Source organism: Camarhynchus parvulus, unplaced genomic scaffold (genome assembly GCF_901933205.1).
Source record: "Camarhynchus parvulus unplaced genomic scaffold, STF_HiC, whole genome shotgun sequence".
Taxonomy (NCBI): Eukaryota; Metazoa; Chordata; class Aves; order Passeriformes; family Thraupidae; genus Camarhynchus; species Camarhynchus parvulus.
This window is the reverse complement of record NW_022148237.1, coordinates 1003042-1016825: the sequence shown is the minus strand read 5'-3', so window position 1 is coordinate 1016825 and position 13784 is coordinate 1003042. Positions and strand designations below refer to the sequence as shown.

General features: G+C 63.9%; 4 protein-coding genes across 4 annotated transcripts; 3 read left to right on the top strand and 1 right to left on the bottom strand.

Moving 5' to 3' along the window:
- Positions 1 to 74: 74 nt before the first annotated feature.
- On the top strand, positions 75 to 4261 carry IMP4 (IMP U3 small nucleolar ribonucleoprotein 4). Its single transcript, XM_030969986.1, is given in 9 exon segments — positions 75 to 136; positions 510 to 618; positions 974 to 1057; positions 1563 to 1666; positions 2365 to 2497; positions 3313 to 3467; positions 3663 to 3757; positions 3837 to 3907; positions 3987 to 4261. Coding segments are annotated over 9 exon segments (867 nt in total). The 5' UTR covers positions 75 to 133; the 3' UTR covers positions 4100 to 4261.
- Positions 4162 to 5549, bottom strand: LOC115916301 (tyrosine-protein phosphatase non-receptor type 18-like). The gene is made up of 5 exons (XM_030970006.1): positions 5251 to 5549; positions 4955 to 5010; positions 4666 to 4877; positions 4522 to 4596; positions 4162 to 4406 (listed from the first exon to the last, which is right to left on the bottom strand). Exons 1-5 carry the CDS (start codon positions 5299 to 5301, stop codon positions 4339 to 4341), a joined length of 462 nt encoding a protein of 153 aa, XP_030825866.1. The 5' UTR covers positions 5302 to 5549; the 3' UTR covers positions 4162 to 4338.
- A 491-nt stretch (positions 5550 to 6040) lies between these two features.
- Positions 6041 to 11483, top strand: LOC115916261 (vacuolar fusion protein MON1 homolog B-like). Its single transcript, XM_030969956.1, is given in 9 exon segments — positions 6041 to 6094; positions 6534 to 7433; positions 7857 to 8078; positions 8081 to 8205; positions 8208 to 8474; positions 8476 to 8666; positions 8762 to 8909; positions 9311 to 9566; positions 11397 to 11483. Coding segments are annotated over 7 exon segments (1923 nt in total). The 5' UTR covers positions 6041 to 6094; positions 6534 to 6646; the 3' UTR covers positions 9494 to 9566; positions 11397 to 11483.
- On the top strand, positions 11364 to 13449 carry LOC115916240 (synaptonemal complex central element protein 1-like). Its single transcript, XM_030969930.1, has 10 exons — positions 11364 to 11619; positions 11729 to 11803; positions 11931 to 11978; positions 12203 to 12257; positions 12359 to 12448; positions 12541 to 12604; positions 12705 to 12771; positions 13047 to 13101; positions 13188 to 13277; positions 13395 to 13449. The coding sequence occupies exons 1-10, from the start codon at positions 11364 to 11366 to the stop codon at positions 13447 to 13449; spliced, it is 855 nt and encodes a 284-aa protein (XP_030825790.1).
- The last annotated feature ends 335 nt before the right edge of the window (positions 13450 to 13784 follow it).

The following is a 13784-nucleotide window of genomic DNA, read 5'->3' as shown; positions in this document are numbered from 1 at the left end:
GGCGCAGCGTTTCCTCCCTTTTCCGGCAGCACCGCGCGCTCCCATTGGTCAGCCGGCGCTCGGCCAATGGGAGGCGGCGGTGCTGGGAGGTGCCGGCGTGTGAGGAGCGGCGCGGAGCGGAGCGACCGTGACCATGGTGAGGGGCAGGGGGGTTGGGTCGGTGGTCCCGTGTCCCCACCGTGTCCCTCTCGTGTCCCCAGTCCCTCCATGGCGCCTCCGACCTCCTTTCCGTGTCCCCCATCCTTTCATTTCCATGCTCCCCACATCGGGCCCTCCCCCTGCCCAGCGTGCCCATATCCCCCCTCACGCGTCCCTCACTCTGTGTCCGCTGTCCCCTGATGTCCCTCGATGTCCCACGGCCCTCGATGCCGCCCCCTCAACGCCGCCCATCCTCTCATTCCTCCATATCCCCCACACCGGGCCCTTCCCCGCGTCCCCCCGTGTGTCACCTGTGTGTGTCACCTGAGTGTGTCCCCGTGTCTGTCCCCGTGTCTGTCCCCGTGTCGCAGCTGCGTCGCCAGGCCCGGGAGCGCCGGGAGTACCTGCAGCGCCGGGCCAAGGAGCAGCAGCAGCAGCGGCAGCGGGAGCGCAGGGAGAGCCTGAAGCGGGCGCTGGACGGTACCGGAGAAGGGGGAAAGAGGGGCTGGGACGGGGGAAAAAGGGCAGCCAGAGGGGTGAAAAGGGGCCGGGAGGAATTTGGGGGGATTACAGGGGATTTGGGAGGAGTTAAAGGATGTTGTAAGAGATTCCAGGTGTGTGAAAAGGGGGTTGGGGGCGGTAAAGAGGATTTGGAGGAGTTGAGGAGAATTTTGGGGGGTAGAGAGGAGTTTAAGGGGGTGGGGGATGTTTGGGGGTGTTAAAGAGGTGAGATGGGGGTGCTGCAGGCCCAGAGGGTTATTTGGGGCTGGGGTATTGGATTGGGGAGGGTTGGGGGTCCTGTCTGAGCCCCCCCGTTTCTCTCCTCACCCCCCAGAGAATCGGCTGCTGCCCACGGAGCTGCGGCACGAGGCGCTGGCCCTGCAGAAGGAGCTTGAGTTCGACTTCCAGGCACCGGGGGGTGAGAGGGACCCCAAATCGGGGAAAAGGAACCCCCAAATTGAGGGGGGAGGGTGGGAAGAGGGACCCCCAAATTGGAGGAGGTTGGAACTTCCAAACCCAGGGCTAGGGGACAGGCAGGACCCTTGAATGAGCTGGACCCCAAAATGGGGAGAGGGGAATCCAGGGACAGGCGGGAGGCAGCCCCAAAAAACCACTTAAAAAAAGAGATTGGCGTCATTTTTAGGCGTTTTCTCAAATTCTTTCTGGGTCTTTAAATTCCCCAGATGACATTAAATTCACCCCAAAGGGAGTGTGGGGTGCACCAACACTCACAGTTTGGGCTGCGCCCCAAATTTGGGCCTCGTTCTCCCCACAGTGAGCTGTGAATCCCCCAAAATGGGAATAAAACCCCCAAAATCCCTCCAGAACCGGCACTGGGTTGGCTCCAGTGACCCCGGGGCTGCAGTGGGCGGGGCTGGGAATGCAAGGGGCGTGGCCTGACAAAGCCCCGCCCTCAGAGACAGGTGACAGCCAGGATGACGAGTACAGGTGGGCGGGGCTGGAGCCCCCCAAGGTGATGGTGACGACGTCACGTGACCCCAGCGCCCGCCTGCGGCTCTTTGCCAAGGTGGGCGTGGCCAGGTTTGGGTGTGGTCTGCGGTGGGTGTGGCTAAAGCTGGGTGTGGCTCTGAGGTGGGCGTGGCCCAGCCTTAGCGCCCTGACCCCACCCCTTGTGGCTGTTCCCATGGGGGTGTGGCCTCAAGCAGGGGTGGGGCTTTGGGGTGGGTGTGGCTGGACAGTGGGAGGGGCTTGTTTGGCCCCACCCCTTGGGGCTGAGCCAATGTTGGGCACTAAAACCCATAGGAATGGGAGGAGCCTTTGTGGGTGTGGCCTGAAAGTGGGCGTGGCTCCTAGTGACCTTAAATATGGGACAGGGCGTGGCCAGGGATGGGTGTGTCATTGTCACCCTGTACTGGGGGACAGAGGGGGACACAGACTTGGGGACATGGGGGGTGATTTGGGGGACATGACAGAGGTGATTTGGGGGATACAAGGGGGGTGATTTGGGGGACACAAGGGGGGTCATTTGGGGGCCATGGAGGGGCTGATGGGGGGGAAACAGGGGGGGTGATTTGGGGGACATGGGGGGGATTTAGGGGATGCATGGGAGGTGATTTGGGGAACACAAGGGGGACGGATCATTTGGGGGACCTGTTGACGCTGTGGTGACCCAAGCGGGGGGATGCTGGGTGAAGGGGTGACACAAGCAGGGCGTGGCCGGGCTGTCCCTGAGCCCTCCCGGTGTCCCCGTGTCCCTGTCCCCAGGAGCTGTGCCTGCTGCTGCCCGGGGCTCGCCGCATGAACCGGGGCCGTGCCGAGCTGGGCGCTCTGGTGGCGGCGTGACGGGCCGCGGGCGTCACCGACCTGCTGGTGCTGCACGAGACCCGCGGGCGGCCTGGTCAGTGCCAACACGGGGGCTGGGGGCACCTGCTGGGGTCTCTGCTGGGAGGGGAGGGGCTGAGGGGGTGCCCTGGGAAGGCTGAGGTGGAATAGAGATAAGGAGAGTTCATTAATAAAGCAGGGATTTATTAAAAGGATATTCTCAATGGATCCACCTTGGGTAGCACAAGAGCCCAGCCAGGGCTGCACCCAAGGTGAACCAAAATGGTCCAAAAATGAACCCAAGGTTGACCCAAATGATCACAAAATTAACCCAAGATGAACCAAATGGTCACAAAATTAACCCAAGATGAACCAAAATGGTCACAAAATTAACCCAAGGTTGACCCAAATGATCACAAAATTAACCCAAGATGAACCAAATGGTCACAAAATGAACCTAAGATGGACCCAAATGGTCACAAAATGAACTCAAGCTGCGCCAAAATGGTTACAGAATAGACAACTGGTCATGGGGGTCTCTCACTTTTATAACTTCTGTTCCATTTGCATATTGGAGTTAATTGTCCAATTACAGCTTTAGGTTATGGAGTTCCATCTTTCTTTTTTCAATCCAAAATGTTAATGCCCTTGGGCCTGAGATTTGGATCATTTTTCCTTGCTCCCCAACTAGAGAAGGAATTGTTTTGTGTCCCCACTGTGTGAAGAGAGCTCACCAACATTTAATACAAATCTCAGACCAAACTCTGAAAAACATAAAAGCTAAAACCTGAGGGACAAAGTGAGTGGGTGGGGCTAATCCCAAGGGGGTGTGGCCTGTTTGGGGGTGTGTCCTGACTGTGGGTGTGTCCTGATCAAACCCCACCCCTCCAGATGGGCTGACCGTGTCCCACCTGCCCCACGGCCCCACTGCCCACTTCACCCTGAGCGGGGCCGTGCTGCGCCAGGAGGTCGGGGGGCTCGGGGGGGCCCCGCTGGCCGCCCCCCACCTGCTGCTGCTGCGCTTGGATTCCACTCTGGGAAAAAGGGTACGGCCAGGGGGGCACTGGGGACATGGGGGGGACACTGGGGGGGGACAGGAGGGGAAAGGGGACACACACCTGGGGGGATGTGAGGGGATATGGGGGAGGAAATGGGGACACTGGGGAGGAACGTGGAAGGTCCCAGGGGTGGCGTGACCCCATCCCTGTCCCCATCCCTGTCCCCATCCCTGTCCCCCCCAGGTTGGGACCATCCTGAAGCACCTGTTCCCCGTTCCCCGTCCCGACAGCCGCCGCGTGGTGACCTTCGCCAACGAGGATGACGTCATTTTAGTGCGGTGGGTGACACGTGGGGACACAGGGACACGGACAGACCTCCCCCTCCCTCAGACCCCTCTGACCCCCTCCTCCCCACAGGAACCACGTGTACCGGCGCCGGGGGCGGACGGTGGAGCTGGAGGAGGTGGGACCCCGCTTCCAGCTGAGGCGTGAGTGTCCCCTGCTGTCCCCAACAGCCCTAAAAGTGTCCCCATGTGTCCCCATAACCCCCCCTCGTGTCCCCCCCAGCCTACCTGATCCGCCTGGGGACCCTGGAGCAGGGGGACGCGGCTGATGTGGAGTGGCGCTGGCACCCGTACACGGCCACGGCCCCCAAGCGCCGCCTGCTCAGCGCCACCTGAGCCCCCCGGACCCCCCCGAACACCTGGAGACTCCCCCCAGATGGGCCCCACCTGCACACCTGAGACCACCTCGGCAGCTGAGACCCCTCTGGACTGCCCCAGGCACAGCTGGGATTCTCACAATCAGTTTTTATTTGTGATAATAAATCAGTTTTGTCTATATTGGGTTCTGTAAGGATCGGCCTGGTTCTGCTGCAGCCCCTCCTCCGTGGGGGGGCCCAGGGATCCAGACCCCCCCCTCACACCTGGGACCACTCGGCCGGGGGGTCCCGCGGGCCCTTGGGCTTCCCGATGCGGAAATTAAACCCTGAGGGGAGGAGCAGGGGGTCAGTGAGGTGGGGCTGGACATTGGTGCCCCACCCCCTGAACCCCCCCAGGACCCCCCAAACCCCTCCCAGACACCGAGACCCCCCCATGCTCACCCAGGCAGGGGCCGCTGCCAGTGTCCACAGGGGGGGTCACGACCTCATAGGCGCCATCTGAGGGTCTGGGGGAGCCTGGGGGGGGAGCAGGGTCAGAATTATCGATCCTGGGCACCCCTGAGCCCCCCGAGCCCCCCCACTCACCTGCCGGGCTGGGGGAGGGGCGGCGCACGGGGCTGCCCGGCAGCGAGCACGTGCCCGAGGGGGCGGTGTCTCTTCCGAAGGGGGCGTGGTCTCTCCCCAAAGGGGAGGGGCCTCTCCCCGCGGCCCCGCCCCCCCGGCGGGGCTTGTTGACCACGGCGTAGGTGACATCCATGGCGGGGGGCGCGGGGGGCTCGGCCGGCACCGAAACGCTCCTGAAAGGAGGGCAGGGGAGGGGCGGCGAGGGAGGGGACACCTGTCCGGGTCACCTGTCCCCGCTGCGAGCACTCACCTGAGCAGCGCGGGCCGCAGAGCCCGGCGAGCGACGGCGTCCTGGTACAGGGGGGGCTGGGGAGGCAGGGGGTCACCTGCGGCCTCCCAAACGGGGGCGGCCGGAGCTCCCGCGTCCCCCCAACCTCTCGGGGCTCCTCGAGCTCTTGGGGTCCCCCCCGACCGCCCGTGTCCCTTCTTTCACTTCCCCTTTCCCCGGGCAGGAAGTGCCGCGGCCGCCCTCGTGCCCCCACCCCGCCCCGGATGCTCGCGGCCCCCCGAGCTCCCCCCAAAGCCGGGGTGCCCCCTGTCGCTCACCTGAACCCCGCGGGACAGGCTGAGGTGGCCAGGGGGCGGTGGCGGTGCCATGGGGGTCCGGGGGTGGGGGGGTCTCAGGTGTGTGGGGCACGGAGGGGACCTGGGGGGTTTTCAGCGCCCCCCGGGCCCCGCCCCGGGCTGGAGCCCCGCCCCTGGGCTGGACCCTAAAGCTGCGCTGGGAATTCCCTGTGGGGCTTTGGGGGGGCTCCTGGGGGGCCCTATAGACACTGCAGGGGCTGTTTTGGGGCTGTTTAGGGCTTCTTGGCGTCCTTATTGACCCTGCAGCGAGTCTGAGGGGGCTCTACACTCCCCACAGAGCCTCTGTAGAGATTTTGTGTGTCCTTATGGACCCTACAGTCCCTGCATGGATCCCCTAAAGCTCCTCGGGGGTGCCTATAGAGTTTTTGGGGTGCCCTGGTGTGTCTGTGGCTCCTGGGGCTCACCCGGGAGGCGCTAAAGGCGCGATGGGGCCGTGCCGGGGGGGTCACAGGGGTGCCCCACACATTGAGGGGTCCCCTATGGCCGTGGGGGCGGGGCCAGGCGCCTATAGCCGCTATAGGGATCCTTTGGCCCCGCCCCTCGTCCTGGGCCTGCGTCCCGGCCCCGCCCACGTGTGACGTCACATGCAGTCATGAGGGAAGGGGTGGAGCGGGAGAACCCGCCAAAAGAGGCGTCACTCTTTAGGCCCCGCCCCGCGCCCGCTGATTGGTCGGCGCGCAGAGGCCGCGCCCCCTTCCCCCGCGCCGCGCGGTGATTGGTGGATGCGGCGGCGCGGTGACGTCACGGGGCGCGCGGCGCGGCGGCCCCGGAAGCGGCGGTGGCGGCGGGAGCGGGAGCGCGGCCGGTGAGCGCGCGCGGGGGGGGCAGCGGGGGGCGGGGACAGCGGGGGCGGGCACGGCTGGGGGCGGGGCCTGAGCGGGGGCGGGGCCGAGTGGGGAGGGGGCGGCCCGGGGGCGATCTCGCCGGGGGGCGGGGCTTTGTGAGGGGGCGGGGTGGCCCCGGGGCTCCCGGGGCGGGGCTAACGTCCTTTGGGGTGGGGCTAACGCTGGTGTGGGCGTGGCTTCGCTTTAGGGGCGTGGTCTCAGCGGCACGTGTGGGGAGTTCCGGCGTGAACCTCTGTGGGGGGGCGTGGCTTGGTGTCAGTGGGTGTGGCCTAGGCGAAGACCACCAGGACTGGCACATACTGGGTGGGGCTGGAGGTGTGGCCACCGTTGTGGATTAGGGGTGGGGGTGTGGTCTGTGGAGCCACGCCTCCGGTGATCCCACCCCACCTCCCTCCACAGGTGCCCAGGAGCCCTGACCCCGCCCTTGGTGTGGGCAGGGTGGGGCAGGGCGGGGCTGCCCAGGTGTGCAGGCACCGCCCCGGCGCCCCCTGCTCGTCACAGGTGAGGCAGAGATGGAGCCAGTGAGGACAGCGGACACGGCGTCCCCAAGCTGTCACCACAGCGGGGACAATGAGGAGGAAGATGTGACAGCAGCGGCAGCCATGACATCATCCGTGCGTCACCATGAGGAGGAGGAGGACAAGGAGGTGGCAGCAGTGGTGACAGCCACAGCGTCCCTGAGGTGCCACCCCAGTGAGGAGGAGGAGGAGGTGGCAGTAGCCATGACATCCCAAGGTGGGCCCTGTGGCAGGGATGAGGATGTGGTGGCAGCAGTGACAGCAGAAGCAGCCACAGCGTCACAGGGCTGTCATCCTGGTGAGGAGGAGGAGGTGACAACAGCAGGGACAGCAGCAGTGACATCCCCAGGCATTCAGCCCAGTGAGGAGGAGATGACCATGGCAGCAACATCCTCAGCACATCCTCCTCTAGGGGATGAAGAGGAGGTGACAGCAGCGGTGACATCCCCAGGGTGTCACCATGAAGAGGAAGAGGAGGAGGTGACAGCAGCAGTGACATCCCCAGTGTGTCACCCCGGTGAGGAAGAGGAGGAGGTGACGGCGGCAGTGACGGCAGCGGCGGCCACGTCGGCCCGGGGCGGGCGGCGCGGCGCAGACGAGGACGTGGCTGCCGCGGGCTGGCGAGAGCGGCGCAAACACGTGTTCGTGCTCAGCGAGGCCGGGAAGCCGATCTACTCCCGGCACGGCAACGAGGAGGCGCTGGCGGCCACCATGGGTGTCATGATGGCCCTCGTGTCCTTCATCCAGAGCGGCGGCAACGCCATCCGGGCCATCTGCTCCGGTACGGGGCCAGCGGGAGTTGGACATGGAACCCTCGCATTCACACAGACACACCTGTGGGTAACCCCAAACCTGCCCAGCCCCACACCCCCAGGTAGTCCTGAAACAACCCCCACAGGTTCAGCCATCCCTGCTCCAAACAGCCCCCTCCAAATACAACATCCCAGCCCCAAAACCACCTCTCCCAGGTACAGCTGAATCTACCAAATCAGCCTGCCCAGGTACAACCAGCCCCCTAAAACTCTCTTCCCCCCAAACCCCTTCCTGGGTCCTGCCACCCCCCTAAAAACCCTGCCTTGCTACAGCCACTCTCCAAATAACACCACACCCCAAAATGACACCTGTCCAGGTACATCTGGCTACCCCCAAACCCTCCATGTCCCCCTGCCCCGTGTGACCGCCGCGTCCCCTCTCTCCCCCGCAGAGGACCGCACGCTGGTGTTCGAGCAGCGGGGCCCGCTGCTGCTGGTGTCGGTGTCCCGCACGCGGCAGTCGGCGGCGCAGCTGCGGCGGGAGCTGGCCTTCGTTCACGAGCAGATCCTGTCGCTGCTGACCCGCGGGGGCATCGCCCGCGTCTTCGCCCGACGCCGCGGCTTCGACCTGCGCCGGCTGCTGGCGGGCGCCGGGGCCGTGCTGGACCGGCTGCTTTGCGGGGGCGCGGCGGCGGGCGGCTGCTGCTGGGGCCCGCTCGCTGCCTGCCCCTGCCGGGGGCTCCGCCGCGCCGTGTCCGGGGCCCCTGCGCCCGCGCCGCCGCCGCCCGCCCGCGCGCCCGCCCCTGGCCGTGCTGGCGGCCCGGGGCCGCTTGGTAACGGCGGCGCGTCAGCGGGCGCTGGCCGAGGGCGGCGTTTGCGCCAGCGACCTCCACCTGCTGCTCAACCTGCTGGGCGGCGGGGCGGGCGCGGGGGCGGGCGAGTGTGGACCCTCGTGCTTGCCCCGTTTCAATCCCGATGGGTATTTCTACGCGTACGCGGCGCGGCTGGGCGAGGAGGAAGAGGAGGGTGTGACGCTGATCCTGCTGTCCACGGAGCGAGAGGGATTCTATCGCGGCGGCCGCGTGCCGGAGGCAGCTGGAGGACACGCTGCGGGCGCAGGGCTGGCTGGCCGAGCTGGCGGCAGCCGTGCGAGGGGGAGCGGGGTACGGCCCGTCCCGCCCCGGCGCCCCCGAGCTCCGGCACTTCCTCTACAAACCCTTGGAGGGGCCGGAGGAGATGCAGCAGCTGCCGCAGTTCACCAGGTGCAGGGATGGGGGGACACCCCAGAATTGGGGGGGTGGGAGTGTTCCTTGACCTTCACCTGACGCTCGTGTCCCCCCTCCCTGACTGGCCGCAGCCCCGAGCTGGAGGAGCCCTACACCAGCGAGGAGGAGCAGCACCGGCTCTTCGACCTGTACCACTACCTGCACAGCCGCGTGCACAGCCCGCACCGGCCCCTGCGCCTGCTCTACCACGTGGCTGAGAAGGAAACGCTGCTGGCCTGGGTGAGCCGCGGGGAAGGAGCCCTCAGCAGGGCCCAGAGGCAGCAGCACCTGTTGGTGCTGTCGTGAGAAGGTTCCAGAGTTAGTGGAGGTCATTGGCTGATGGTGCTGTCGGTAGATCCTGCAGTTAACGGGGTGCTCGGTGTCAGTGCCGTCAGTAGATCCCACAGTTAACGAGATGCTTGGTGTCAGTGCTGTAAATCCCCAAATTAACAGGATTTTCACTGGCAGTGCTGTCAGTAGATCCTACAATTAATGGGGTGCTCACTGGCAGTGCCATCAGTAGATCCCACAGTTAAGAGGATTTTCGCTGGCAGTGCTGTCAGTAAATCCCACAGTTAACAGGATTTTCACCATCAATACCATCAGTAGATCTCACAGTTAACAGGTGTGGGTTCCCACAGGTGACCAGCAAGTTCGAGCTGTACAGCTGCTTCAGCCCGCTGGTGACGAAGGCGGGCGCCATCGCCGTGCTGACCAAGCTGCTGCGCTGGCTCAAGAAGGAGGAGGACTGGCTGTTCATCCGCTACCCGGCGCCGTTCTGCGCCGCGCCCGCGCGCCCCGAGGGGCCCGAGCCCGAGGGCTGACAATAAACACTGAGAGCCCGGGGAGAGTCCTGACTCCAGGGGGACTGGGGGGCCAGGGGACACGGCCTGAGGGGTGAGGGGACAGCCTGAGGGGTGAGGGGACAGCCTGAGGGGTTAAGGGATGGGGGGACATGGCCTGAGGGGTGAGGGGACAGCCTGAAGGGTGAGGGGATGGGGGGACAGCCTGAGGGGTGAGGGGACAGCCTGAGGGGATGGGGGGACAGCCTGAGGGGTTAGGGGATGGGGGGACATGGCCTGAGGGGTGAGGGGACAGCCTGAGGGGTTAGGGGATGGGGGGACATGCTGAGGGTGAGGGGATGAGGAGACACGGCCTGAGGGGTAAGGGGATGGCAGGGACATCCTGAGGGTGAGGGGATGAGGGGACACAGCCTGAGGGGTGAGGGGACATCCTGAGGGGTGAGGGGTGAGGGGACAGCTTGAGGGGTGAGGGGACACGGCCTGAGGGGTGAGGGGACAGGGGGACACAGCTGGAGGGGTGAGAGGACGAAGGAAGGGGGAAGAGGAGATGAGAACAGCAACAGAGAAGGGGGAAAAGGGAACGAAAATGAGAGGAATGTGGGAGAGAAAATGGGGAGAAAAACTGACAGGAAAGTTGGGTAAGAGCAGATAGAAAAGAGGGAAAATGAAGCAGGAAAGAGAGGGGTGAGGGGACAGAAATCAGTGGGAAAGTGTGACAGGAAAGGCTGGAAGAGTTGACAAGAAATGGAGGGCAAAAATAGACAGGAAAGGGAGCAGAAAAGAGGGAAGAGAATATGCTGGAAGAAGTGACAGATTGGGGGTGAAAAAGGGACAGAAAATGATCACAGGAAGGGACAGAAATAGCTGGAAAAGGGGAAAAATTAGGGCAAAGAGTGGATGGAAAATGGTGGGAGCATGTGAGGGGGAAAGGTGGAAAATGTGAGAGAAAAGGGTGGGAAAACATGAGGGGGAAAAGTGAGGAAATGTGAGGCAAAAAAGTGGGGAAAATGAAGGGAAATGGAATGAAAATGAGGGGGGAAAGGCAGGAAAACATGAGAAGGAAGGGTGGGAAAAATTAGGGAAAAAAGCAGGAGAATGTGAGTGGGAAAGGGTGGGGAAACGTGAGGGGGAAAAGGGGGGGAAACGTGAGGGGAAAAGAGAGGGAAAACATGAGGGGAAAAGAGCGGGAAAACGTGAGGGGAAAAGAGCGGGAAAATGTGAGGGGAAAAGGGGGAGAAAACGTGAGGGGAAAAAGAGCGGGAAAACGTGAGGGGAAAAGGGGGAGAAAACGTGAGGGAAAACGTGAGGGGAAAAGGGGAAAACGTGAGGGGAAAAGAGCGGGAAAATGTGAGGGGAAAAGGGGGAGAAAACGTGAAAAAAAAAAGAGTGGGGAAAACGTGAGGGGAAAAGGGGAGAAAACGTGGGAAAGAGCGGGGAGAAAATGTGAGGAAAAGGGGGAGAAAACGTGAGGGGAAAAGAGCGGGAAAATGTGAGGGGAAAAAGGGCAGGAAAACCTGTGAATGGCGGGGAGAGGAGTTGAGAAAGCTGCAGAAAGAAGGTGAGGGGAAATGGGGGACAAAATGGGACAAAGGACACAAGACAGGAAAGTGTGAAAAGGGGACTGGAAAGGGGGTGTTGGTGACAGAAAAAGGGGCGAGAGAGGAAAGGACTGGAGAGGGAAATGAGGGGCAGAAATGGATGGGACAGAGGCGGCAGGAACTGGAGGAAGGAGGTGACAGGAATGGGAGAAACCCCCTGGAGGAAAGAGATAAGGAGGGAGGAAATGGTGAAACGTGACAGAAAATGTGGGGCTGAGGGTGGATAAAGGGGAATGAAGAGGATGACAGGGTGACAGGAGGGGACAAGCCGGTGCCCACCATCATTGTCCCCCATGTACTCCTATGTCCCCGCCGTGTCCCTCCAGGCTGCAGTGATGGACCCAGACCCACGCAGTGAGGGGCTCTACAGCCAAGACCCCCCAAGACCACCGTGTGTCCCAGTGTCCCCCCGCCCCAGGGACAAGGCGGTCTCAGGTGTCCCCAAGAGAGGCAGTGGCCCTGTGTCCTGCCCAGTTCCCCCCTCAGGTCCCCCTGGGGGGACCCCACAGCTGGAGGTGCTGCTGAGGCAGGTGCACAGCCTGAAGAAAGGTGAGTGTGAGGACCCTTGCGTTCCCCCATGTTTCCATGTCCTACATGTCCTCCTGTGCTCCCTCTCGTGACTGCCATGTCCCCCTGTGCCCCTCTGTCTGTCCCACAGTCTGTGAGACCACGACAGAGGAGCTGGTGAGGGCACAAGACCGCAGGGAGGAGCTGCGCCAGGAACTGGAGCAGCGTGAGTCACCTTGGGGGGACACAGAGAGGGCTGGGGACACACAGAGAGGGGTCTGTGGGTGGTGGGTAGGGACCCTGAGGGGTTTGTGGGGACAGAGGGCTCTGAGCTCATTTCCCCCTCCCCACAGTGGAGCAGCAAAAGGAGGCGCTGGAGAGGTCCTGGAAGCAGGTGCAGGGTGAGCCTGGGGGATCCTGGGGTCATTGGGGCCCCCCCAAAACCTCCCCTGATGCCCCCTGAACCTCTGACCCCCTTGACCCCCATGATTCCTTGACCCTTGTGGCCCCTCCTGGCTGCCCCAGAGGGGGTGGGACCCCCTCACAGAGGGACCCCCCTGGCCCCTGTGACCCCCCTGACCCCTGTGACCCCCCCTGGCCCCTGTGACCCCCCCGGCTCCCCCAGAGTCACTGCAGAGAGCACAGCTCCAAGGGAAGGAGGTGGAGGCCAAAGGTCAGAGGTGAGTGGGGACACCTGTGACCCTCCCCAACCTCACCTGTGCCCACATGACCTCTGACCCCCCCCTCAAACACACCTGGTGCCCCCTGATTCCCCCCACAGGTGCAGTGGGCTCTGCCTGGAGCAGCACCAGGACCTGGAAGGGACAAAGCAGCGGTTGGAGCAGCTGAAAAACCTGCGCCGGGAACAGAGGTGGGGCTGGGGACGGCTGGGGGTGGCGCCAGGTGACCCACACAGGTCATGTGACCACCGTGTCACCCCGCCCTGTGTCCCCTCGCCCCCAGGTGGCAGCACTGCCAGCAGCTCGAGGCCATCACGGAGGAGCTCAAGCACCTGCGTGTCACTCACGTGAGGCCTGGGCTGGGGTCCCTGCCACACCTTGGGGGTCCCACACACACCTGGGTGCCCTGGCACACCCCGGGATCACCCCCCCCCTGTCCCCCCACAGGCTCCAGCCCACCTGAAGGCTGAACTGGTGAAGCTGGAGAAGATGAAGGAGAAGTGGCTGAGCTTGGGTGAGCCCCTGACACATGAGTGACCCCCCAGGACCCCCCTCGAGCACCTGAGTGTCCCACCTGACACCTGAATGACCCCTGTGACACCTCTGGGCACCTGAGGGGCACCCTTGGACACCTCAGTGCCAACACCTGAGTGACCTCCTGAGCTCCTGACTGACCCTGGGCCACCTGAGCCCCTCTCCCACAAGCTCCTGAGTGACCCCCTGGACACCTGAGCCCTCCCAAAACCCAGGTGTGTCCCCTTGGGCTGACCAATGTCCCCCCTTGCCCAGAGCGCTGTTTGAAGGACACCGAGGAGCAGCTGGGCCCAGAGGGAGCCATGCTCTGGTGAGTGCCCAGCTCTGGCCCCGCCCCTTCAAAGGTGACCCCGCCTACTCGGGCCTGTCCCCACCCCCTAACCCCTGTTCTTGCAGGCGATTGGTGCAGCAGGAGCAGGAGGGGGCGGAGCGACTGCTGGAGGTGGAGCTGGGCCGGCAGCAGCTGAGCCTGCAACGCCGTGACAGGTGTGTGACACCTTAGGGACAGGTGTGTGACACCTGGGACAGGTGTGGCCCTGTCACCTGGGCCCTTCAAGGCCCTGCCCGCCTCTGGCCCCACCCCTTTTCTGGCCCCGCCCCCAGGTTGGCAGAGGAGCTGCAGCAGCTGCAGCGCTCCCAGGAGGCTCGCCCAGAGTGACAGGAGACGAGATGGACACGCCCGGTGGGACACCTGTGGCACCTGTGTGACACCTCTGTGTGTCACCTGCGGGCCACCTGCGTCCTGCCATGTTCTCATGTCCCCCATTACCTGTTGTTCTCCCCACCATGTCCCCCCAGGTCCCCATGTGTCCCCCATGTCCCCTCACATCCCAATGTCCCCATGTCTCCACTTCCCCCCCCATATTCCCCCAATGTCCCCCATGTCCCCTCACATCCCCAATGTCCCCCATTTCCCCATGTGCCCCCCGCAATGTCCCCCATGACCCCCGGGTCCCCTCATGTCCCCCCATGTCCCCTCACATCCCGATGTCC

What these genes read in the sequence shown, in the direction of transcription:
- LOC115916301 (XM_030970006.1), bottom strand. Translation starts at nt 5,301, where the DNA reads ATGGCACCGCCACCGCCCCCTGGCCACCTCAGCCTGTCCCGCGGGGTT. An exon ending in CCCCTCCCCCAGCCCGGCAG is followed by an intron (nt 4,597 to 4,665) that starts GTGAGTGGGGGG and finishes CTCCCCCCCCAG; the next exon opens with GCTCCCCCAGACCCTCAGAT. An exon ending in TGGCAGCGGCCCCTGCCTGG is followed by an intron (nt 4,407 to 4,521) that starts GTGAGCATGGGG and finishes TCCTCCCCTCAG; the next exon opens with GGTTTAATTTCCGCATCGGG.
- LOC115916240 (XM_030969930.1), top strand. Translation starts at nt 11,364, where the DNA reads ATGTACTCCTATGTCCCCGCCGTGTCCCTCCAGGCTGCAGTGATGGAC. An exon ending in GCGCCAGGAACTGGAGCAGC is followed by an intron (nt 11,804 to 11,930) that starts GTGAGTCACCTT and finishes CCCTCCCCACAG; the next exon opens with TGGAGCAGCAAAAGGAGGCG. An exon ending in GTGGAGGCCAAAGGTCAGAG is followed by an intron (nt 12,258 to 12,358) that starts GTGAGTGGGGAC and finishes TTCCCCCCACAG; the next exon opens with GTGCAGTGGGCTCTGCCTGG.